General features: G+C 45.9%; 1 protein-coding gene and 1 long non-coding RNA gene across 3 annotated transcripts in view; one reads left to right on the forward strand and one right to left on the reverse strand.

Annotated features, from left to right (window-relative positions):
- LOC144365421 (uncharacterized) overlaps nucleotides 1–26037 on the reverse strand; it is a 97739-nt gene that overhangs the window by 25433 nt on the left and 46269 nt on the right. Inside the window, exon 3 of the long non-coding RNA XR_013423827.1 lies at nucleotides 495–577. This is a non-coding gene — a long non-coding RNA (uncharacterized LOC144365421). The remainder of the gene's footprint in view (nucleotides 1–494; nucleotides 578–26037) is intronic.
- Nucleotides 1–26037, forward strand: part of Anxa13 (annexin A13) — a 52694-nt gene that overhangs the window by 20606 nt on the left and 6051 nt on the right. For both annotated transcript variants that reach the window (XM_005316176.4, XM_040293687.2), the window contains 8 exons: nucleotides 516–591; nucleotides 13135–13229; nucleotides 16296–16466; nucleotides 19605–19638; nucleotides 19741–19820; nucleotides 21203–21271; nucleotides 21672–21773; nucleotides 25695–25770. In XM_005316176.4, coding sequence (XP_005316233.1) covers nucleotides 516–591; nucleotides 13135–13229; nucleotides 16296–16466; nucleotides 19605–19638; nucleotides 19741–19820; nucleotides 21203–21271; nucleotides 21672–21773; nucleotides 25695–25770 — 703 coding nt within the window. The remainder of the gene's footprint in view (nucleotides 1–515; nucleotides 592–13134; nucleotides 13230–16295; nucleotides 16467–19604; nucleotides 19639–19740; nucleotides 19821–21202; nucleotides 21272–21671; nucleotides 21774–25694; nucleotides 25771–26037) is intronic.

Genomic DNA, 26037 nt, shown 5'->3' on the forward strand with positions numbered 1-26037 from the left:
TATGTTCTTATTTGTTCTCATAATATACCACTGACAATGTATGTACCTCATTGGGTGGATGGCAGGGATCCAAATGAATCTGTAGTAAGATCCTAGAATTCATAGCTTCTGGCAGGCAAAACCTATTCCCTAGATAGACTTGTGTCTCGTGACAAAGCAGAGAACCAGCACTCCAGGACATTGGCCCACTGTATTAGTCCCTGTTTCAGAGACAGACACACAAAGAAGGGGTTGATATGAAAATTGCTTTTCACAAAATTGGCCAAGACTATTGTCCTTGAGAACAGAAGGGTCTATTCTTCAATGGTCACCAAAGCCAGCTGGCCCTGCAGAGTACTAGCTCTTTCTCCAGGGCCAGAGCCCCCCCCCCCCCGATTTCCACACCACCCACGTGAAACGTGGCAGCTGGTCTCTTGCTCAGATGACGGCTTGGTCCTCCAGTTAGCTACTCATTTCAGGCAGAGAAAATTTAAATGATTCTATTATCCACTCACCTTTCGAATTATTTTCTCCAGGCCAAAGAGAGAAGTCTTCAGGGTTTCGATGTGGATCGAGATGCCAAAACGCTGTACAAAGCCTGCAAAGGAATGGGTATGAAAATACATTTTTGTCTGCTAATTTGTTTCAGAAGTTGATTAGACTCAACCTCATAATCAACTTTCCCACGATGGTGAGAAAATGACCTACTTATCTTATGTGTTCCAAGTTAATTCAAGTTGATCACTTCTAATGATCTCTTTATTCAAATTCCCAAAGATATAATCAGACCCTATAACTTTTCAGGATTCTATATAATGGGCAGAGGGTGGATATTAGGACAGTTACTTTGAGCTTGAGGTGAGAGAAGGTCCATAAGAAGTGTAGTTCTTGCGGTCCTAATGTCATCTGAACCCCCCTGACTCCTTTCGTGGAGGTGGTGGGGAAATCAGGTCTAACGAGAGCTGGATTAGGGATGTGGGAAGCGCACAGAGAAGTGGATTGAGTGAGTACAAAGCTGTAGCCACAGTTGAGAATCCCCAGGGTCAAAATTGGAGAAGCTGTTTACACGGTGCAAGAGTGAGGTAAATCCAGGACCAGGGTGAGGTGAAGGAGCGAGCCCCCAGGTCCAAAGCTACAGAGCAAAGCTTAGGGTCCAAGGAGGCCACTGGTGTAACAAGGTTTGGGTCCAGAATTCTGAAAGAAGAGAAATCCAGAGCACAGATGGAAGGATTTGCCCTGAACCAGAAGGAGGAGGGAAGGAGTTGAGATTGACAATTGGAGGAGATACATTCCACAGTGTGGTCAGGGCAAAAATTAAAGGTGCTCATGCATGAAACGGGACACTGCTCAGGCAAGATCATCTACCAAAGAGATGGGTTTGACAATGGAGTGTGGGCCTTGAGTCACGGTTTGGAACACCCCTTGAGTAGCAAAGAGGTGGAGATGACCAGGAAGACTGCTGCTCAGGGCCCCATTGAGTAGGGAAACCATGTCTTCTCATGGCTCCAGCCCACACAGCTGTGGGATCTTCTCCTGCAGCCTGAGAGAAGAGGACAGGAGAAATGGATAGGAGAGAAGGGTCAAGGGATGGGGTTAATTAAATTTCCTAGATATTTTTTTTTACATTTAATGGGAAATTTAAAATTTTTTAGACAGTTTATACACAAAATCTCATTAAGTTATCCTCATAAAAAAATCCATTTTTCAGAGGAGGAATGAAGGCCCTGACTAGTTACATAACAAACCCCAAGTCACCAAGCCAGTTAGTGGCGAACAGTGGGGTCGGTGCCATTCCTATCATTCACTCCAGATGTCACCAATTCAGAGACATTATAGTTAGTCCATCTCAGCCACACCACTGTGCTACCAGCAGATAAGGACGGCCTGTGAAGTCCTTGCTCGGGGCTGTTAACAACTGACAGGAGCCATTTGAATCCACAGGTATTTTTTTTTATTTTTCTTAATGCAATATAATTCACATGCCCTAAAATTCACCCTCTTGCAACATATAATTCAGTGGGTTTTAGTATATTTAGAGTTGTGCAACCATCACCACTAATTCCAGAACATTTCCATCACCCCCAAAAGAAAAGTCAAGCCCATTAGCATCCCTCCCTTCAGCCCCAGGCACTCACAGATACCCCACCTGTCTCTAAAGATTTGCCAGCTCTGCAACTTCATGCAAACTGAATCATACAATACGGGGCCTATGGTCTGGTTTCTTTTACTTGGCATAATACTTTTGCAAAAACAAGTGGTAGATTTATACTTAGAAGGAAATGAATGGAGATTTGCTTGCCTAGGAATGGCTATAAATGGCTATAAATATGGCTACAAATTTTTGTGTGTGTCTGCAGAGAGAAAAATATCAGGATCCGTGATGGAAGTTCTAAGTGGATATATTTTGCTTCAGTATGAGAAATAGTCTGCCTTGCCCAAGAAATTCTGAGAAGTCCTGAGGAGCTGGGGGTTGGGGAAGATCTGGTAGGAAAGTGGTAGAGGGATTTCTACATAGTATATATTCTTGAATAAATCAGAAAGAGATGGGAAAGAGAAGAGGAGGGAGGAGAGAGAGAGAGGCAAAGGAAGAAGAGAAAGAGGGAGGAGGAGAGAGAGGAAGGGGAGGGATGGACAGAGGAAGGGAGAGAAGGCGCACATTCTCAGCCCACAAGCAAAGTTCCTGTTAGGAGGACAGCTGTGGAAAGCAGATTTTGCATGGAAGCCACAGGATGTTTATGACCTTGAGTTTTGCTGAGCAGTGGGATTCTCAGGTGCTTTCCAGACAGGGGAAGCCTCCTGCTGCCCTGGGTGAGGTCCTGACACCTGGCCTGGGGATGGAGACTAACTGGGTGTGAGAATGGCCCAGTCCCCACTCTCTTACTTGCGATGAAAGTGCAGCTCAGTACACAGAGTGAGCACCTATTGAATGCAAAGTTTCACAGTGTTCTCTTCCCTATTTGGGATGTAGCCAACAAGGTGGGACCAATGTGGAACTGGTTACTGTGTGGAGCACCATTTCCATGCCCAGTCCTGAGCTGGATGTCACTTACCCGTCACCATGTTCAGAACCCCCATAATCTGTACAACTGGTGTTATTGGAACCACTTCACAGATGAGGACGCAGGGCTTAGAGGTTATGTATCTTGCCCAAGATCATCAAGTTATAAAAACCAGAGTTGCCTCAGAGGGCTCTGATTTGGTTGAGTGTTAGACACCTTCTTTGATAAGTACAAGTGGAAGCAACATTATATTGTTGGCCATGTCTGTCTGCAAGACCGTGTGGCCCTCTCATGGATAGACCAGCCCTTCCAGAGTGGAATTTAAATGAATAGTAGTGTCATTTAAAATTTTTGAGAAGCAAATTTTAGAAGAAAAACTGCAGATAAAATGCATTATTTTATGTTATTTTAACCTCATTTTATATCAAAAACATCAACTTCCTTAGGTGAATCAACCTAAAAAGTGTTAACAAGGTATTCTACATGCTGCTTTTTTAAAAAAAATATTAATTCTCCGGAATCCAGCATGCACTTTATGCTTACAGAAGGTTTAGACTCAGACAAGCCGCATTCCCAGGGCTCAATAGCCACAGGTGGCCAGTGGCTATGCTACTGGACAGAGGTCCCAGGTACCACCAAGACTACATGCACTCCTCACCCCTTACCCACCTATGTGAGTCAAAATAATAATTTAGAATGCCATAAAATTAGATTTTATTTCTCCAATTGACACAGAATTTACAGATTTCATTTTTTGGCATCTCTGCTCCCCTGGAGTTTTGTGCATGTGGTCAAGGTCAGAGGTAACCCCCAAGCAATCCCCACCTTCACAGAGCCACCATTACCTCTGTCCCAGGGCTCTGGTCCTCTGCTGCCCCTGCCCCAGCCCCTAGGGACTGCACTTCTCACCAGATTCTTCCAAGTCCTGCTCTTGTTGGGTCAGCCCAGGAGGGCTCTCCTGACGATGAAGCCTTCATCCTGAGCACGTGTGAACCGACAGGCTCCCAGAGGTCACCACGGCCAGAGGTGATCAGGACACAGCTTCTCGAGTTCTCAGGGGCATTCGAGTCATCTGGGGTCTTGGTGGAGTGTGGGAGGGGGCAGAGCTCCCATTTTCATTTCCAGGAGGCTTCCAGGTGTTGCCCTGGCTCTGGGGTCAAGGCCAGGTCCTCCTGAGACACCCAGGAGTCAAGCAACGCGGCTCAGCCACACAGGAGCAGAACCAGGCCTAGAACCGGGTCACTCTCTGCCCAGCACTTTCCACACGCCAGGTGTGAACTTTAGCTCCCACTCTGTCATTTACTGATGCCGTGTGACCTTAGCTTCATCATCCAAGAAATGTCATGGCAAATGCCTCCTCAGGTGGAGGTGGCGACGAGATAGGTAACAGCACAGTGCGCCGCCACCCGCCGACCCTCATGGTGCGTGCTAGTCGCCTCCTTCTGAATCACATGCTCAGATCCATCAGACCAGTCTGAGCACCAGGAGGCCCACCCTGTCCTCCATCTGGAGGGAGCACTCGGTTGATTGGGGTTCTGGAAGATGTATCCCTCCTGGATCGGTGAAGGTGTCCGTATTTGGAAAAGGGGGCCTTGGCAGATGTAATTAAGGATCCTAAGAAGAGATCATGCCCAATGACCTGGGTGGATCCTAAATCCCATGACAAGTGTCCTTATGAAAGACAGAAGATGTGCAGGGAAGGTCATGTGAAGATGGAGGCAGATGGAGTGACGTGACCACAAACCAGAGAACACCAAGGACTGCCAGCTACCAGAAGAGGCCAGGGACAGATTCTGCCTCGGTTCCTCCAAAGGGACTGTGCACCACTGACGACGCTGTCTAGACTTCCAGCCTCCAGAATGGGAGTACATAGGGGTTTTCTGTTTGCTCATGTGGCGATCTTTTTGTTGGTTTGGTTTGGTTTGGGTTTTGTACTGGGATTGCAGCCAGGGCCATTCTACCTCTGAGCTACAAGTCCAGTCCTTTTCATTTTCAGACTGGGTCTTGATAAATTTCCGAGGCTGGCCTTGTACTTGCAATCCTCCTGCCTCAGCCTCCCAAGTCTCCTGAATTATAGGCATGCATGCACCACTGTACCTGGAACTAGATTGTTTGAAGTCACCAAATTTGTGGTGAATGATGTAACCACCTCGGGAAACTAAATACAGAGGACAAGCGAAAGGCCATGACTTGCTTAAGCAGGCAGGATTCTGCCCCATTTGTTGCTTTATCTGTCTTCCCTGCACCCCCACTTCCAGGAAGAAATCTGGAAGCCCAGTGGTTGAGGAGAGAAACTAGCTCTTGGGCACCAGAAATGGGGCTGCAGCCTCCTGGGCTCAGGAGGGCAGGCTGGGCTGGCATTTGGACAGTGGGAAAGCTGAGCTCTGCCACTGGCTCAGACTATTTATCTGGCACACAGTCCCCAGAGGCCTTCAAACCCCGTACCCTCCACCCTTTCGAAACAAAAACCTCACTCTGTATCTTCCCAGAAAAATGCTGGGAAAGCAAACCACAGAGAACCTCGGGCGCTTCCTGAGGCTGATTATCACCCGGCTCTGACCTCCACTGTGTCATTACCCCTGCATGTCCAATGCTCAGTAGGACTGAGGGTCCTTATTTTCTCAGTTTTTAAAAAGTCTTTCCCAGAATCACTGGGGACTAGCCCTGGTGCCTCAAATCAGTGTAAATGTTTACAGGAAACCGTGGGGCAGCACGAACTGCTTATGTGACACAGGTATTGTGAAATGTAGAATGAGGTCACCTTTCAGCAAATCGCTTCTTGGTTGCAGAAAAAAAAAAAAAAAAAAAAAAGCTCCCAGGATCAACCTGAGCCTGGAGCTTTAGGGCTTGAGGGAAAGCCAGTGTCATGGTCCCACCTCCCCCACCTGCAGGCTGGAGCAGAGCCGCTCCATGCCTGCCACACTCCAGGCTCCCTCTTGTTGAAAAGTATTCCAGGAGGAAAGTCTAGAGGACCTTGCTTTTTAAAATATTAACTGTTTTCCCAATCATGCAGTTGTGGGCCACATGTGGCCTCTGAGGAGGGAAGATTTTCTCTTGGTCCTTGCTCTGCACAGCCCAGTGAGTATCACGCAACTCCCACCGGCTTGGAGATGGGGTTTCATCACGATGCTCTGAGTTATCCATTCCTCCACTCCTGTATGCACACATCCATTCAGCAAGGTCAACGTTGAGAGCCTTTTGTGTGTGTGTGTGTAGCCATGCATAAAATGCCCCTTCCCCGGGAACTTGCTGTGCCATGGCAGAGATGTGCATAGCATGAGGGACACAGCCATCCAGAAAAGCCTTTTGAGTCCTAAAGGAAGAGTGGGAGTGAAGGTCCAAGGTGGAATTTACAAGTGGGCCAGCGAGCCAGCAAAGACTCTATGGGAGAAAGAAAGAATTGCTCTGGGCACTGCAAATCTACTAGCACAGATGATCAAGGGGCTGGGGAAGAGCAGGTAGGAGGGCAAGACTTTGTGAGGCTCCCAACTGAGGCTCTCCTTAGGAGCTACTCCCAAGGGCCTCACAGACTCCACTGGAGCATCGAGGCTTCCTTCCGCACTAAAGGGGCCTACTTTGAACAGCCGGAAGCAGAGGAGTGACAGGTCCATCTGTACTTCAGAAAGGCCCTCCTGGGGGCAAAGGGGAGAGGGAGACGGGCTGCATCCTGTGAGCCATGTCGGCAGTTCTGAGCAGTGGTGGAGGTGGTGATGGAGAGGAGCTGGTGGGTCTGAGAGGTCCCCAGGACTCAGAGGAGAGAGGCTTTGGAGCGACTAACTGGAGTGAAGGAAAAGAGGGAGCCCAGGGTGAGCCCCAGATTCCTGCCAGCGCAAGATAGCAAATGGACCTCGTGGAAGCCGGAAGCTCCTTCCAGGGATGGCACTGCCACAGTCCAGGCCTGAGGTGTGAGGCCCTTGACATGGACAGGAAGAAGCAGCCCAAATGGAAGGGGATGTCACTGGACCCAAAGGGGCGAGCTCCAGTGACATTTATGAGAAAAAGAAATCTGGGATGTTTACGAGAAAAAGAAATCCCTTTCGGGGGAGATCTTCTGGTACTCGGAAATTTAAAATTTAATCGTAACATCACAGACTAAGTAACTAGATCCACGTTACGTAGGGGGAGCTCTGGGAGAAATGAAGAAGAACAATGTAAGTGACAGTGTTGGATCCAAACCAGAATGAGGCAAGCAATGAGCTCCTGCGAGGGAATTAACTTTTGCAAGTGAACTCATCCTAGGATTTTCTATTTCTCCCGTTGGAATCAAATAGCTAAATCTTCCCAGAATTATAGAGGAGGAAATAATCCTTGAGATGAAGTGAATGGTCCGAGAACAAAAAGCTGGTGGCCTCTCTAACTTCCAGGCCAGACCTAAGTCCTGCTGAGCCTTTCCAAAGGTGATTTTGAGGGCTGGTGCCAAAGGTGAGGCGAGTGAAAACATCTTGTGGTTTTGCCAGGCTCTTCTTTCTCTCGTCCCCTTTTTCAGCCAGGACCTCTCCATCCCTTGCCCACACCTATGCTTCATATTTTTTCCGGCTACCAACCTGTCAATAAGGATATATCAGCCCACCCACCCATATGGCCTTCCCAGGCTCTGTCCCAGAGTGTGATAATGCCCACCCGATCAATTTCCCAACCCTCCATTCAAAAATTGCCACACACACACACACCCTCCACGACAGCCGACCATGAGCATCAGACCACTTGTCAGCAACCGCAGCAGAGTTTCCATACCTGGGGCTGCGACAAATGTTTTATAGTTCTTCTCTTGAAACCTTAAGGCATTGCTGAGGATAGTAGGCATATTTGTTTCTGAGAGCTGCCATAACTAAGTACCACAAACCAGGTGGCTCAAAACAACAGAAATTTATCATCACACAGTTATGGAAACCAGAAGTTTAAAATCAAGGGGTCGGCAGGACCACACACCCTGCATGCAATTGGGATGGATGTCTCTCATTTCCCTTGGTTCCAGGCAGCCTCTGGTTTCTGTGGTTCTTAGATGCGTCTCTCCTCTCCTCACCCCCCGGGGGCATCATCCCTGTGTGTCTTCCGGTCGTCCTCCCTGTGTGTATAGGTCCCTCTGTGAAGGTTTCTCCCTTGAATAAAGACACTAGTCCTATTGGATTAGGACTCACCCTAATGACTTCATTTGGGCTGATTGCCTTGAAAGACCCTATTTGTAAATAAGGCCCCCTTCGGCCGTACTGAGGGTTAGGACATCAATATGGCACTTTTGCGGGGTCATAACTCAAGCCCTACAGGTGCCTCCTCAATAGCCCAGGATTCAGGGAGCATTGGATGGGAGGTTCTGCCAGTGTAGACCTTCCTGTGGAAATGTACACACTGCTGCAGGGCCCAGGACTAACATCAGAACAGAGCTTTACTGTACCCCATCCTCTACCCCATCCTCTCAAAGCCTCTATGGGATCAGTGTTACAATCTCCATCCACTAGGGGCAGGTAGACTAGGTTCTACTAGGCAGCGCTGTCCTGCAGAGAAATAATGTTTGAGCCAAAAATGCAAATTCAATTTTCTAGAAGCCACATTTTTAAAAAGAAACAGATGAAATTAATTTTAACCATTTTATTTGACCCAAAATATTATCATTTTGAAATGATAACAACAGGCAGTCAACATAAAAATTATTAGTGAGATATTTAACCCTCTTTTTGTATATGAAGTCATTGAAAACCAGTCTGTATTTTGCTTTCCTAGCACATCTCAACTCCAACTTGCCCCATTTCTGAGATAGCAGACAGCCATATCTGCTATAGTCTGGGACATTACAACCCAAGAGTCCAGCATCTTTTGGCTTGTGTGAGGCAGAGCTGGAAGTCCAATCTGACTCTAAAGTTCATCCTTCTCCCTCCACACCAGTTGCTTCTCATCCCTGCGGCCTGCTAGGGAAGCTGATCTCCATGAGTCATTCCCTGCTTAAGTTCATGTGCTGGCCTATGTATCGGGTCCAACAGGCCCCATTGAGAGACTATCTTAGCTTAGGTGATTCTAATAGCAGGGATCTTGGGTCCTGTGGCAGGAACAGTAGAGAAGGATTTGGAGACAGATGAGTACTCCTCCCTGAAACCTAGAGTCCCACCATAGAACCAGCCATCTCCTTGCCCACAGCTCTGATTGAAGGAGTGTCAGATCAAATGATATTTGGGAATGGGGCAAGGACAATGGCTTTAGCCCATCCCTGGACTCCACTGCCTCTAACAGGCTGCTTCTGAATGAGCATGCAAACCAAGGAAAAACAGCATTTGTCCCATGAAAATTCAGGTTCAAACAAGTCCCCTCACCTCCCTGCTCACTTCCTCCCCCCCCAGAATATAACCCCGAGGTCCTCCACGAATAAAAATCTGGAGCAACAGCTAGACTCTCCAAGGTGGGATATCATGGGAGCTCACTACTTGTACAAGAATCAAGAACTTCAGTGACTCTTCTTCCTCCCCTGTGATGCACAAGACCTGACGAGGAGCCAGGAGCCCCTCCCTTAACTTCTCCCTCCAATCAAACAGACCTTCGTTGTTTCCTCCAACTATGGACTAGCTGCTGAAATCCTCTTTAAACATCATTCAAACAAGAGGTCAAAACATTGGATATATCCCCAGACCCCATGAGACCAATGGTGCTGCCCAGTCTCATGTATATGGATCTTTCCCCCCAGCCCACAGCAGGTCAGGTGCTATGCGACAGGACCAGAGAAGAGGATACAGAACCTGTCTTGGTATTCACCTAGGGTATCAAGATGTCCTCAAAAGAGGCAGTGGAGATGGGCATGGTGGCACATACTTTTAATCCCAGCAGGAAGATCGTGAGTTCAAAGCCAGTCCCAGCAATTTAGCAAGGCCCTAAGCAACTTCGTAAGACCCTGTCTCTAAATAAAAATAGAGAAGGGGCTGGGGAAGTGGCTCAGTGGTCAAGTGCCCTTGGGTTCAATCCCCGGTACCAAAAAAAAAAAAAAAAAGTAGTGGACTGGGATGAACCCTTGCCTTTCTTTAATTAAGTCAAATCAGTGCAAGGCAATTCAACAGATTTATTTGGAAAATACTAAGTACAGCTGAAACCCACTGTGTGGAGGGTTCAACCATAAGGCACAACCTCTGTCACCAAAGAATCAACAATCCAGGCAACAACCTAATCTAGACCTCCACCATTTACACTTCCATGATTTTTGTCGGTCCGAGTACTATTAACTTAGCATTTTTCTTTTAATCAACTCATTTTAGCTTGCTTTTTTTTTACATGTTAGGTTCACATTAAAATAAACGTGAAACTATTAAAATAAAAATGGTCCCAAATCACTTTTTATACCTTCAGTGATATGCTTGGAAAATAGTTCTGGTGTGCCAGACAGATCCAGTTCCCCCAAGCAACCAATTGTGGCCCAAGCAAGATGGCCATAATTGGCACTGTGATAGTACACGCTGCGTTTAATGACCACTCCCTGTGGCCCAGCCACAAGGCTCAGAATGTCTCATTCATGCAATCTTATAATCATTGCAAGGAACTACTGCTATGTAAGCCTTGGGCTATGGAGCTGGAACTTAGTTCTTTAAGGTTTAAAGCACTTGATCCACCAGCAAATGTGATTGAGATAAGGTAAGTGAGTTCTGTGTCCATGAGAGCAGAGATGGGTTTGAAAGAGTAGTCCGAGACCAGATTACAGGAAGTCCTGATGCTCCATTAAGGGATTCTGATTTGATTCAAGAAGTCATGAGGAATCACCAAAAGCATTTAAATTACCAAGTGAAATGAGCACATATGTATATGGTCCAGGATGGAGTGTGGAGCCTGGCATCAGAAAGACTGAAACAATCAGGATCTACTGGCAGTGGCAGTGGGAATGAAGGAAAGGGACAGATGCAAGTATTCTATCATAGGTGAGATGGATGGGACTTGGTGACTTTGGAAAGCAAGGGAGACAAAAATGGGCACCCGGTGTAACTTTGGATTTTCTACTTCAAGTGCACTGAAATGAAATAGGAGAGTGGAGAGTGGGTTAAACTGAGAATCGACAAAATGTGTTCAGCTTTAGCTCCCCTGGAAGTTGAAGCCCCTTAGAGATCTGTGGGAAGATGGCCATGGGATACTGGAAATAAGATCTGAACTCAGAGGGTCATCAACAAAAGGAAGGAGTCATCTGTGGGAGGAGTAACAATAGCTAGAAAGGAGAACTGGAAACTGACCTTAGGTGACCAGTGAAAGAAGGGCCAAAGGAGGATGGGAGAGCGAGGTGGAGAGAGGGAAGGAAGAAACAAATGAGAGGAGAGGAGGACAGTCATCAAGGAAGGTGCTTCAGGCAAAGAAAGGCAGCACAGGACCTGAGAAGAGGCCCTGAGCCACGCCTCAGTTTCCTCATCTGTCACGAACAGTTTAGATTAGATGGTCCTCAGATTTCCTTCCAGTGCTCATGATGGCTGAGTGCTATGTGGGATCCCAGGGTACTCCATCACCCAGGTGGGCTGCTCATGCTGGGTGGCCTGCACCAGTCCCACGTGGAGTGAGGCAGCGCCAAGGCACTTGGACATTTACGTACCCTGAGGTTGGGGTCCCCAGGGTGCACGCCCAGCTCCACCACAGACCCCTCCTTGGATTCTCAGTTCATTCTCACACAGCCTTTTCTAGTATTCCCCACTGTAAAGGTGGAGAAATGAGGCTTATAACTGGTCCAGTGCCAGGCAGTCAGTAAAGGGTGGAGCCACAATCTGAATTCATCTGAGGAAATCTAATCTAGAGCTTGATGGCTACCTGGTCTTTCTCACTCCCACACTGGCCATGCCTGGGGCATCTTCCTAATGGCGTTTCCTTGTTCAAGGACATCTTCCTGTCCCTTCTTAATCATGACAGCTTTGAGTACTGATCAAATTGCTGAAATGAGCCTTCATTACTTTGAGCATTGGGAAAAAACAGCTTTATAAGAACAAAGTTCAAAGGTGTTATGGGCGCTTACAGGCTTATAGGGACAACTATCCTTATAGTCCCAGTTTGGACTTCTGAGATGAACAGTTTTGTGAATGGGATTGATACTGTGGCAATTTGGGCCTAGATCTTAGGCCTATGTCAGTAGTAAGTACCTAGTGGACTAGAAATGGATCACAACTTCTTTCTTGGGTCTTAAAAATAGTTCTATTGAAATGTAATTCACATACCATATAATCCACCCATTTAAAGTATGCAATTCAATGGTTTTAAATATATTTATAGATATGCCAAACATTACAACCATTGATTTTAGAACATTTTCATCACCTCACTCAAATCCTGAACCTTTATCCCTCTTCCCATCCCACACACCCCCAGCCACTAATCTACTTTCTTGTGTCTGTGGGTTTCCCTATTCTAGAATTTCATATGAAGGTAATCATATAATACATGATCTTCTGCAACTGACTTCTTTTACTTAGCATAATGTTTTTAAATTTCTTCCATATTTATCAGCAAATAAACATTTTTTGGCCAAATATTCTTCTATATGGATATACTATATTTTGTTTATCCATTTGTCCATTGATGGAGTGAGTTTTGGGTGTGTCTACCTTTTGGCCATAAGGAATAATGCAGCTATGAAAATTCCTGGAGGGGTGGAGAATAGAAGTTCACTGAATTAGACAAAGGGGAATAAAGAGAAGGGAGAGGATGGGAACAGGAAAGGCAGTAGAATGAATCAGACATGACTTTCCTATGTTCACATACAAATAGTCGACCAGTGTAACTCTATATCATGTACAACCACAGAATGGGAAAGAAGTTATACTCCACGTATTCATAATGTCAAAATATATTCTACTGTCAGGGGTAACTAAAAAGAACATTTTTTAAAAAAAAAAAAAAGAAATAATCATGCACAAGTTGTGTGTGGACATGCTTTTGCTTCTCTAGGACTGAAATGAGGGATTGGGCTGTACATGTTCCTCTTTCCACTAGAATGTTTTCGCAGTGCTTCCTGCAGAAAGGGCTCCAATGTCTTGTCTGAGTGAGTGCCGAGAACACACTTTCAGCACAGAACATTGGGGCTAATGGGGGCCACTCAGTTCCACCATAGCCTCTGATCACCCTGAAATCGTGGGTTGTGGCTTCCCAACCTGAGTGACTTGATCCTCCATCTGGTGTCTTGCTCACTCCGGCTTCACTTCTCTCTTCTGTGCCTTAGGAACAAATGAAGCCCCCATCATTGAAATCTTAGCAAACAGGACCTCGAACCAGAGGCAGCAAATAAAGCAGAAGTACAAGGCAAAGTACGGCAAGGTAATTGCGGGGTGCACCAGGGTGGCCTTGACTATCTCTTCTGCCTCCACACTCCCCTGGTCGTGGAGAATGTCTTCAAAGCTTTATTGAGTTATCCCAGGAGAAAAACTGAAATAACCACTTAAAACTTGTAATTGACTTCAGAAAACCTGAAATTGCTGTGCTAACTTAATAGCCTATACAATCAATACTCTAACTCATTATTATTTTTTAAATTGACTTCATTTTTCTATTAAGCCCTTCGTCATTTTTTTCCACTCAATTTGGTCTAATTCCACATAATAACTTATAGATGAGCTAAGGATTTGAAAATCAGTTTCCCCAGGTGGGTTTTTATGCAGAAGTTTTTCATATATTCAACTCTCTTCAAGAATGATACAGTCTTCATAAATTATTGTTACAGAAAACTAAAACAAACCTCAAACCCTTCCTTTTGATCAAGGCTTTTTTTTTCTTTTTATTTATTTCCTTTTTTTATTCTTTTTGTTGTTGACGATGCACTTATGGACGGGAATCTTAAAATATGCATTAGGCTTTCTTGTTTCTTTATTAATATATAATGATCACAATTTAACCTTTTTGTAATGTCGCTATAATTATCATTATGCAAAGTGGATATCCATCATTACACTGTAGTCTCATCCATATTTATAAAACCTCTACCATTTCAAAAACTAGACATGTAAACAGATAGAGAGAAAGATGGGTTTTCCTCTTTATTTGACATTGGGCAGGTAACAATCTCTTTAGGCCTTGTTCTCCTCACAGGTAAATAAGATGGTCACTTATCTCCCTTCTCAGATTGCTGGTTTATCAAAGAAGATAACACTAGCACTATCAACAAAGGGAAGCTAAGATAGGTAGGATTGCTCCCAGTTCACAGATAGGAAAGGTAAAGCTCACATGTTTCAAGGACTTACATAAACTCGTGACATGGGGAGGTAGCAGGACTCAGATCTAAGTCTCTGATTTCAGGGCCAGCGTCCATACCTGGAGGATCCAGGGCCAAGAGCAGAGCCATTTCCTCCTATTCCAAACAGCCCAGGTGGCTGTGCTTGCATAGTTTTCCTGCTTCTTTTCATCAGCAGCTTGTCGATGCCAATCGTTTTGTGAAAATAAGTGAGTCTCCAGTTCAACTGCATTTAATTGAATTGAATGAAGTGGAATTTTAATCCTGGTCCACCTGTCAAACTCTAGCAGCCCCCACATTCTATGTCTGCTTGCACCCCACCAATATGGGAAGTCAGACACAAGGCTCCTTAACCTTCTTCTGACATAGGAGCAAACAAGGTCCTGGGGTCTCTGCTAAAACTAAAGAGGGCATGTTCCAGCATGAAACGTGACCCCTGTTTGCCAATCCCTTGCTTCCTTTCTGCTTCTCAGCTATATTTCAGAGATGAGACCAAGGAAGAGATTCTCAGAGCTGGAGGGTATTTGAGATGATGAAATCAGAGTCCCCATCTCAGCTAAGTTCCAAAGAGAATAACCATCCCAGGGTCACACAGCTAGTTAGCAGGACAGGAGCTGAGGAATCCCAAGTCTGCTTCTCTGCCCAACAGAATATAAACCCTCAAGGATTTATTTCCAGGCTTGTGCCTTCCGAGAGTGGTCAGCCGGGATTTCTCTTTGCTGCAGTTCTAAACAATGCCATTCTGACCTGGAAAAGGATTTCCAGTTTCCAGGTGGATGCACACCACAGAGTCCTGAGCAGAAGCCTGCCTTCACAGGATGCAGTGTTAAAGGGAGAGGTAGCAGTGGGGACAGGAGTGTCATATTACAGTCCTCTTAAGATGGTAGATCCCAAGGCCTTGCACAAAAATATGGATTTTTTCTCCCTGGCCCAGAACTCAGAGGTTCATTTGATAAATAGTTGATTTGCCTCCTTTCAGGAAATCCCTTTCAACGTAGGCTAACAATGATATTCTTATATAATACACATAATGAATAATAAGAAGTATTTTTTGAGCATTATCAAATATGCCAGGCACTGTGCTCATTATTTACATGGATCCTCTCATTTAATTTTCCCATCGACTCTATAAATCTGATTATTCTTCCCATCTTCTAGAGAAGAAAATCGCCTGTGGTTGAAATTAAGTTTTCCAAGGTCACAATGCTACTGTGACTGTGTCCTTGGCCATCAGACTTGTTGCTGAGTGGCCAGCCAGGACCTTGCTGTTACCTGGGTCCCTGAGATGCCCACTGATCTATGGGCCTCCAATCTGACCCGTCCTGGGCTACGGCTCCACGGCAGGTCCTTCATATAAGTTGGGGCATTGACAACTGGATAGACTAACTACCCTCTCTGGACCTTGTCCTTATGAAACCCCGTTATCAGAGATGAACAGGTAGGAAAAGGTAGTTTCCTCACTGTGATAAGAGGGTGCTCTAAGAAAAATTGAATAGTATGCCCACCGAAAACAGGATGCCAGGGAGAATTTCCTTGACATCTGCCTGTCTGAGTTCTTTCTCACACACCTCCCTCTCAGGATTTAACAAGATAACTCAAGTGACTGTACATCTGGTCCTAATAAGAGAGTCCCTGTTTGTTCCTGCTGTCCATCACAATTATTAATAATAGTCCCCTTTCCTCTCAAAACTAACCCAATTTGGATGGTAAATTATCAGATTCCTCTAGAGAAAACAGACCTGCCTTCAATCCTTTTTTAGCTGAATGTTTGGCAGCAAACCCTTCATCTTCTGAAGTCCAGTGAATGAGGACAGTGCCAATACTTAGGCTAGTTTTACAGGGTTGTCTTGAGGATCTATTGAGAAAGGTCTCTGAACCCTAGAATATTCTGCAAACGTTGCTGTTTCAATGATTCGTCTTTGGGGTCTCCAGCCCTGAGTGGGAACTCTCCTCTTTGCCTCTCTGCTAGCCTTGCTGGGAGACTGGATGGATGGCCATGGTGACCACTGTTCTAAAGAGTGGGTCCTTTTTGCCAGGTCACTCTGTATGTGGCCAAGGCAGGTTTCCTGCCAGGCCTGGGCACATGCAATAGTGCAGTGAGACACCTGTCCCTTTCCCCCCAGCCACTCCCCAACAGGCCTCTGTGTTTCCTTTAGGACCTGGAAGACGTACTCAAGGGTGAACTGAGTGGAAACTTTGAGAAGACAGCCTTGGCTCTTCTGGAAAGGCCCAGTGAATATGCCGCCCGACAACTGCAGAAGGCTATGAAGGGTCTGGGCACAGACGAGGCTGTGCTCATCGAGATCCTGTGCACAAGCACCAATAAGGTCAGTCCCACATTACTCTTGAACAAAAATCTGCACACCTGCCAGAAATGGCTGCAACCCCGTGGAGGGAAGCCACTTCCTGGCCTTCTTTCCATGGGCGAGCAAGAGTCTGTGCAGAGAGGTGTCCACTTGGCCCACGTAGGAAGGATGTCTCGTGCTGTCTTCCATAGTTCAGTCTTGGTGTTGCTATCCCTGCTTGACAGAATAGATCCTTCCAGATCTGCGTCAGTCTAGGTTTTGTTTCTCTAACTGTGCACGGGAGGCACAGTTCTACTTTACCTTTCCCAGCCTGACAATGTGGGCCCTCAGGCATGAACAATGCAATAGGTAACCCACGCACGTTTGTGTTACCACCTTGTCTGTGACTGTTATCCATGTAAAGCATGAATAAGACTATATAACCAGACAGAAAGGTTGGTGGAGTCAGGGATCCCAGTGAGCACCCCCAGCAGCTGCTAGCACCTCCCTGGAGGATTCTATGTCCTTCAATCAAAAGATAGAAGATCCCTTGGGCTCATGCCATCATTTAAGGTGAAAAAAAAAAAGAAAAAAAAAGCCCTTGCAGAAGCCCATTTGTCTTTGGTTCCAGAATCCAGGAGGGCCAAGGAATTCATCAAGAGTAAAGAGAGTCCACAAGTCATCAATAGGTGACCCCGTCTTCTTCCATAACCACCCATCATCGAGGAATGGGGGGGGACCCAGCAAGAACAATACCAGAAAAGCCCCACATTCTGAGACTTCCCAGTAAGAGACAGCATCAGTGGTTGGAGCAGACAGCAAAAAGAGGAGTAGCACTCTGATGCTGGACATTCTCTGAAGCCTGCAGTGCTAGCCACCTGTCACTCCGTCCAGCCCAGGGTGCAGGCTCAGCCTCTCCCCCCAGAATACGGCCATGACCCATGCTATGGCTGTGAACCCCTCTTCTCCACACCCCTGCACTCCTTTCCTCCATTTCAGGTTCAGAAAATGCCTCAGAGGTGAGTTAGCACCCAGCCCTGGTGATGCCCACGGATCCATAGTGACACCACTTTCCCCATTCATGCTGCCCTTCCCAGAAGCCCTAAGGTCCCAGCCGTGAGGTGCCCAACGTCAGGGGCAATCAGCTCCTGCCTTTGTGAAAAGGTTAATTTTCTTATTCTTTTTCTCACCTTGGCCTGGTTTCTTTAAGGTCCAAGCAATAAGCAAAGCCTTTCTCTTAATCAAATAGGTCTGATGTTAAAGAGAAGAAAAGGAGACGGAGAGCAGGCGCCAGGTTGAGGCAGATCCTAGTGGTGGGCTGGAAGGGGGGCAGGGGAGCTGTACCTCACTCGTAGTCAGCAGCCCCCATCTCCTGGTCGTCGGCCCTCCCTCCCACCATCAGAGCCCCGCAGCCAGCTCCTCACCTGCTGCCCCCACCTGCTGCCGCTCATCACTGCCCTCTGGCTGGGGGGATGACTCGGGCAGCCTGTATGGTCCACTGCTGGGGCCAGTGTGAACGGAAGCAGCTCCTGAGGCGGCCACGGCAGAGACATTCAATATAAAACCATCCCTCTGCACCCCGGACTGCACTCCTGCTGGCACCAGGTGTACCCTTAATTGAAGCAGCAAAAAACTAGAAATAACCTAAGCAGCCATCAGTGAGTGACTGGCTAACCTGTGGCCTGCAGTAGGATGGAACACTTTGTGCCCTTTAAAAAACGAGATGACTGTCTATTTATGAGCAGAGCTTGATCCTCCTAGTCACTAAGTAGTCAAGAAGTGGGTCACAGAATGATAAGGACCGCATTCCACCTCTAAACACTCACACTCAAAAATTCCTATATGTTTTCAGCAGCACCCTAACTTCATGCAAATGCAAAGGAAAATGTTTGGGAAGATTCACAGTGAATTTTATATATATATAAACACACACACACACACACACACAAACACACACACAGGATTGAACCCAGGGGCACTCAACCACTGAGCCACATTTTATTTAGAGACAGGGTCTCACTGAGTTGCTTAGCACTTTGCCATTGCTGAGGCTGGCTTTGAACTCACAATCCTCCTGTTTCAGTCTCCTGAGCTGCTGGGATTAAGGGATGTGCCACCGTGCCTGGCCCATACTGAACTTCTAATGCTGGCTATGTGGATGGGTGTGAGACTGTGAGATTGGCCAGGAGGTGGAGAAAGGCTGAGCTGTGATATTTTTAACCTTTCATTTTCATTTTATATGAAATCATTGTACACACTTATGGAATACAGTATAGTGTTTTCACACATGTATATATAATGTGTAATGATCACAATCGAATAACTAACATATTCATCACCTCAAACATTATTTCTTTGTAGTGCAAACATTCAAAATCCTCTCTTCTGGCTCTTTTGAAGTATACAATATATTATTGTTAGCGGCAGTCATCCTGCTATTCAATAGCACAGGAGAATTTCTTAGTCCCATCTCATTATAACTTAGTAACTGTCCATCAATTTCTCCCTCTCCTTCTTCTCCCCTCATCCTCAGCCTCTGGTAGCCGCCATTCCACTCTCAACTTTCACGAGATAACTTTTTTAAATTCTGCAAAAAAGTGACATCATGAAGTATTTGTCTCTCTGTGCTTGAGTAGTTTCCTTAACATAATGTTCTCCAGGCTTGAGCATGTTGTCACAAATGATAGAAATTCATTCTTTTTTTTCCTTCTTTCAGTAGCATTTTATATAAATCAAATTATTATAACTGACACAGAAAGACATAAAATGCACAAATATGAAAAAACCACATCTGCTAAATTTTTGTTTGTGCAAGTTTGAGCTTAAAAATTTGTTTTAGTTAATTTTGTTTCTTTTCTTCAATAATAAGAAATTCATTCTTTTTATGGCTACATAGTACTCGATTGTGTAAACACAACTTATTTTTTATTCATTTGCTTATTGATGGACACCTAGGTTGGTTCTGTATCTAAGGAGAATATATGCATGTGTTACTGGTGTGTTTGAAATGTCTGCACAGAGAGGGTCCCTTCACACCCCAGGCAAGTCCCACAGGGATGACTATCTTAAGACGTCAGGAAGACACCTGTGTCTGGAAACAGTCACCTGCCTGGTCTGTGGGCACCTGCCTTTTGCTGATTGACTCCACTTGGACACTGATTTGTTTTAATTTTCTTCCAGGAAATCGGTGCCATCAAAGAGGCTTACCAAAGGTGTAAGTGACTTTTCATTCTGGCTTTGGATAAGGTCTGTCCCTTTGAAAACACTTCTAGGAACTGAAGTCTGCTTTCTCCTCTCCTTTTTGCTTCTTCAAAAGTATTTGACAGAAGCCTTGAATCAGATGTCAAAGGTGACGTAAGTGGCAACCTAAAGAAGATTCTGGTGTCCCTGTTGCAGGTAAACTGTTCTCACCTACTTTACCATCTGAGCAAATAATTCTTGGCCACATGGTACCATGACAAGAAAGGTAAACTGGATAAACATTTCCTTCTTTTATTAAAAGTTGTTCACCCTTGCTCCATCAGCCCAGGGACCAGGAAGTTATCCACCTGGGATTTCTCCTCTTATAACAACCTGCCCAGTCACGTGCGGTTTGCAAAGCCTTTGGGTGACTGGATTAGCTGATTAAATGTAACCACTTCCCTTGACCAGTGAGGAAAGTCAGGTCTCCCAAGATGGGGGACCTGCCTGATTCACAACCAGTAAGACCCAGCCCAGGAGCAAGACCATCTGACCCAAGCCAGGCTCTTTCCACACCACAAATCTGCACCTACTTCTAGGATGTGCCCAGAGTCTAGGCCTGTAGGAACTGCTATAAGGAACTCCACCAGGGCAGCAGGGCTTTCAGAAGTGGCCCTGCTGGGACATAGCCCTCCCACTCCAGGGTCTCCAGGTGGTAGCACCTGCATCTCATCCACAGCCATCTACTTGAACTTCATACATTTCCTCCATGTCATTTATCCCACTGTGGATAGACTGACAGAACAGAACCAAAAAATTAGTCATCAATGGCCGCAGGAGGGTTGTGTAAGTTTTCTCCTGCAGCATCGCCACAAACTAAGCAGCTCAAAACAACGGAGATCTACTTTCTCACCCTGGTCACAGGCCAGGAGTCCAGGGGTGGGTTAGCCGTGTCCTTTGCTCGGGGTCTCACCAGGCTGAAACCCAGGCTGCTGTTTCACCTGAAGCTCAGGGAGAATTCCTGGTGTTCTGTTCCCTTCTCTGCTGTCAACCAGAGGCCATCTGCGGCTCCCTGCCACATGGCCCCTGGGAACAGTTTGCAATAGAGCTGTGGGGTTTCTTCCCGGCCAGCAGAAGCTCATCTCTCTGACTACTCCCATCTCTCACTTTTAAGAGGGTCCTGATTGGGTTAAGCCCACCCAGAATGACCTCCTTGTTGATCCATTCAACTAATGATGGACCCGAATGACATTTACAAAAATCCCCCAGACCATCTACCATCACATACCCACAGAGCGACATCTCTGTTTCCACTGTTGCACACTCAGAGAAAGGGATTCCGTCAGGCTGTGCGTCACTGAGGTCACTGCTGTCAGCCTGCTCTGAGGTCGGTGGGGTTCCTGACTGATTTTACAAGCAAGCATTTGCTCAGAAGTGACACTGTTTATCAGTCATGCCCAAAAGATGGCAGCAAAGAGCAGGCCTTGACGCTTTGCCAGGCTGAAGGGTGCTTCAGGCCACTCTGAAATCACCCGCACCGTCCCAAGACGGTGGTCCAGCAGGAACTCGAGTTAACAACAATGTATGGATTTTTCTAGGCGAATCGTGATGAGGGAGATGAAGTGGACAAGGACCTGGCTGGTCGGGATGCCAAAGATCTGTATGATGTAAGTGTGCTCATGTGCCAGTCTCCGCAACTTCTTTTGTTTTTAAATTATGAGCATTGTTTTCCACAAACGTTTTCTTATTTCATGCACATGGGAGTTACTTGGGAAATGAGTGTGACCTTTAAGAAATAAATATACGCTTACATCTATTCAGATCATATATAGGGAGTTGTTCCTGTTCTTATGCTCTGGGGCTAACCTGGATCCATTTGGGAACGGGGAAAGGTATAAATAATATAAATATATAATGCATGTTTGTGGGTTAGATGCTCAAAGTGCTTAGTCAATCCATCTGACTTCTATTCAACTTGTATTTTATAATTGCCTGTAAATAAGGTCTCATCACAGCACTGAGTATGCGATCTTTTCACAAAGTCCTTTTTAAATTGTTTGCTTCGAGGCAGGGGAAGGCCGCTGGGGTACTGATGAGCTTGCCTTCAATGAAGTCCTGGCCAATAGGAACTACAAGCAGTTACAAGCCACCTTTCAAGCCTATCAGATTGTAAGTAATGAAGTACTGAGGGGAGAAGGCTCCCTCAGAAACTCTCCTGAATTATTTCCAAAGGAAGCCAAGACCTGGGATACAGAGCTAGAAAATCACAAACAATAGTAGTTTTCAGTGGTGAGGGGTAGGGTAAGGTCTAGGATACTTCCCCTCATCCTGCACAGGACAGCCCCAAGATGGGGTGTTAAGTCTGGGATACCCTGGGATACCAGGGACATGCAGAGTGTTATGTTTAGGAGCAAAACTTAAAAGAGTCCAGGGTTCAGGTGCAAATGCTGGTTCTACCACTGGCAAGTGACAAACCTCTTCCACCCTCTTCTGTAAAACAGGGACCATGAGCATCACCACCCAACCCTCATAGAGCTATTTGTAATAGTTAAAGAAGACAAAGGCTCAGAACAATATCTGACAGGTTGTAAGCTCTATTATTGGTGGTATTATTCCAATTTACAGTTGTGTTCACAGTGTACCTACAACTCTCCAGACAGACGTGAGATCCCTCATGAAAAGACATGGATAAATTGTGTTTCTAATCTCACGATCAATTTAAGCCAACGAAGTGAGTTAGCTCTTCTGGAGTACTTAGTTCTAAGTCCTTCCCTTAAAAGCGATCTTGAATTTGCAAAAAAAAACCTTTTTTTCCTCCTATTTTATTTTTGTAGAGTGCTTTTACCTGTTCAAAGCACTTCTATGCCTTGTGTCTCATTTCAATTTCACGACAATATCATAACCATAATGTAGGCTGAACAGCTGTTGTGGCCTGTAACTGTTGGACAGGGCAAGTCCGCCCAGTGAGGAGCCATCTGTAACTTATCAGGACCACACAACAAGTCGGTAGCAGAAAGTGGATGAGAGCTCCAAGCCTCCCCGGCCCGAGCGCCTACCTCGGCTGGAGCTGGCTGCTCCTCACTCGAAATAGCCTTTCCTGGGAGCTGCCAGTAGATGAAAAGACAACGAGGCTTCAGAATTTTATCATTACTGCATGGAAGCCTTGAGGGGCCCCTGCTTTCAAATTGGGCCCAGAGTCATGATCAAAGGCAGCCAATCGAGCAGCCCCTGCTCTCAGGGCCCGCAGGCCTCTGGCCTCTGAGCTGGAGGACTTCTCGGTGACCATGGTCCTCTTCCACGTGGTAGAGGCCACTGATGGAGTTTCCAAGAATGGCTGTCATTGGTGATCACTGGAGAAATTCCCACACGGGAGTGAGTGTGTGTGTTGTATGTGTGTGCGTGCACTCACACATGCAACTGTATGAACTAGTGACAACCTGAAAGGACTCACTCTAGGTCAATATCTCAAAGTTGATTCTAAAAGAGCAGCATCAGTATCACCTGAGAATTCACTCTCCACCCCTGGACTCACTGAACCAGATTCTCTGGGGTTCGGGTCTAACCAACTGCAGGACTTAACAAGACCCGAAGGTGATTCTGATGCATGATGAAGCTTGAGGAGTTGGCCCCAGGCCACTAGCAACAGAGTCTGGGGCAAATTCTTAAAGGTCTGTGCCTAACTCTTCTCAACTATGAAGTGGGGTCAATGGTACCCACTGCATAGGATTAGTAAGAATTAAATGAATTCGCGGAAGTAAACATTAGACAGTACCTTGCTTGCTGTATACGCGTTCTCGATGAACATTAGCAATTGTTAGCACTCTCCCCATTTGAACCAACAGGACCAAAATTCAGAGCAAATCTCCAAAGGAAATAAAGCACCCTACAGAGGTGCTGATTCTTAACACAAAACCAGCTCTAAAATGCTACCTGTATATTCTAAAAGCCTTGTTCAAATCACATTCATCTTGATCTTCATTGCTTATTTTTTTTAAATTTACCCTGTTCTTAGAACCTAGGTTCAATACATTTTTGATGGTACCTGGCCAAGAGCACCAAGATACTTGTATGAGATCACTGGAATGTATGATGTATTAGATTGTCATGGCGTACAGTTGAATTTTAATTTTTGGCACAAAAACTCAGCGTTTTGTCCTTTACTTGCCCTCTAAGCCTGAGTCTTAACTTCTGACATACTCAGCAATCCAACCCAAGAAACAGAACCTCTCCAAACTGGTACATCCTGCAAGATTATTCCAGTCCCAAGTTTTACCAAACATGAAACACACAATCACAAAGTCAAAGTTAGTTCCCCAACAGGACTCAGAATAAATAGGTTACACACAGACCCAGCCCAGCCCCACACCTCTTCATCCTGAGCCTTACCTCTTGGCCCTTCTCTTTACATTCCTAAGCCATCAAGAGCCAGAATGGCCTTCTGTCATCAAAGCCAGAATGCAGGGGGCTCTGTGGTCAGTATACTGTTAATTTGGAGGCTTCCATTTTAAAAGAGAGATGTGTCTCCCTACAGGCACTGCTACCTGTTTAACTAGTCTCTGAGACTGGTTTGGAATCCACCCTTGTAAAGTGTTTTTATTCTGAGATCAGAAACCTGGTTCTGTCCAAAGAGTCCCCTAGGAATTAGGTACTGAGGTAACTAAAGTGAAAAGTGGACACAGGAGAGTCCCAGTAGCTGGGCTATTCCATTATTCCAGACTCTGTTCCAGAGAGCCCGGGGAGATGCTCCTGCAGCCTTCAGGAGGGCTGGAGCCAGAAGAGAAAAGGAGGAAGTAGCATCTCATTGCAGCCTGTGAATAGAGTCCCCAGGAGTTGTGCAAGGAAGAACACTGAGGTTCCAGAACATGGCATCAATGTCCAGGACTAGTGTGGGGAGCCCACCTCCACCTTCCCAGACCAGCTGTTCATCTGCCTTTATCTGTTTTGTGGGCTGAGAGTCTGTGGAGTATTGAAAATCACTCCCCTGGCCTGGGATTAACAGTAGAAACAGAAAGTGGTTTAATGTGAGGATTTTTTTTTTTAAGTAAATACAGATCTGTGTGAACAAAAGGTTGTCTTGAAATTCAATCTCAGTCTGCAAAACAAGAACTCTGTTTCTGGGAAAGTGATAGGCATCCCTTCCTACCAACTTCCAGACCAAACCCCAGAAAGTAGGGGGCAGGGACAGGATTGAAAGGCTCTGCCCTTTCTACTCTGGACACATTGGGGTCTGTGGCTTTGCAGACATGGCTAGGGATCCAGACCCCCCTCCTCTCACATATATTGTGCTTGCATCTCAAAGACTATTTTGTTTACCCTTGTTTCCATAATACAAACCATCAGCTCCACTAGTATGTACTCAAAGGTCCCAAGTATTTATAGGATCAATTGTGCCATATCCTGAAAAGATCATTTCTAAGAAAAAGGCAAAGTGCTCAAACCCTGCAAAGAGCTCTCCTTTCTATTTGCCTGCCCTGAGCTTGGCCCAGGCTGTATTTGTGTTAAGGAGAGTCACAATTTACTCTAACTTTAGCTTCTGTAAATATTTGGAAAGAAACCTAATGTGCAATGCTGTGCAAAGTGACATGCAGACCAGTGGTGAATATAAGATCATCTGCAGTCAGCCCAGAGCGAAGGAAAGTGGCATTCTGATGTGGTCAACCCCGCTCTGTCAGGAACATTAGATCATGTCCCCATCATGAACTTCACGGCCTCCACTTATTCCACCCAAGCTATAAGTGACTGACTCCCAGTTCCAAGACAAGGAGACAAGGGAGATGCAGGTCAGATTATTATACCAGTCTCCTGGGAACTGGAAAAGATGAGAAATACATTGGAAGTTAAAGTACTATAGAGTGTTACAGTGTGGGTCCAGTATGGGTCCCCTCTGAACTAACTCCTTAGCAGTAAGAGCTCCTCTCAAATAAGGGGCAGCCACCCCCACCCTGAAGAGCAAGAGCCAGCACAGGAGCTCCCTACAGCTGAGGCACTAAATCTGGGAGAGTTTAGCAAGTCATTTAGAGAAAAGACCCAAGAACTCTAGGGCCAAAAGCAAATTCTAGAATAACAGCCAGACTTTGCTTGTCTCTCCAGCTCATCGGCAAAGACATAGAAGAATCCATTAAAGAAGAAACATCAGGAGACTTGCAGAAGGCCTACTTAACCCTGGGTAAAGTAAAGTTAGGAGGGTCCCTGTCCTAAGTGAGGCTTTCTGAAGCTGGCTTGGGAGACGGAGTTCTGCATGCAGGAGGATTTCAGGAATGACATATCTAAGCAGCATCTGGCTTAGGTGATGCTGTATCTGTCCGACAGGGAGCTCTGAAATGGGGATGGTCACAGTGGAACAAGGGGGCCAGTTTTCTGCACACCATATCAAACTGTAATGGGACCTTTGCAACCTTGGGGAAGTCAGCAATTTCTGCAGAGGGCACCAGAT

Source organism: Ictidomys tridecemlineatus, chromosome 7, assembly GCF_052094955.1.
Source record: "Ictidomys tridecemlineatus isolate mIctTri1 chromosome 7, mIctTri1.hap1, whole genome shotgun sequence".
Lineage (NCBI taxonomy): Eukaryota > Metazoa > Chordata > Mammalia > Rodentia > Sciuridae > Ictidomys > Ictidomys tridecemlineatus.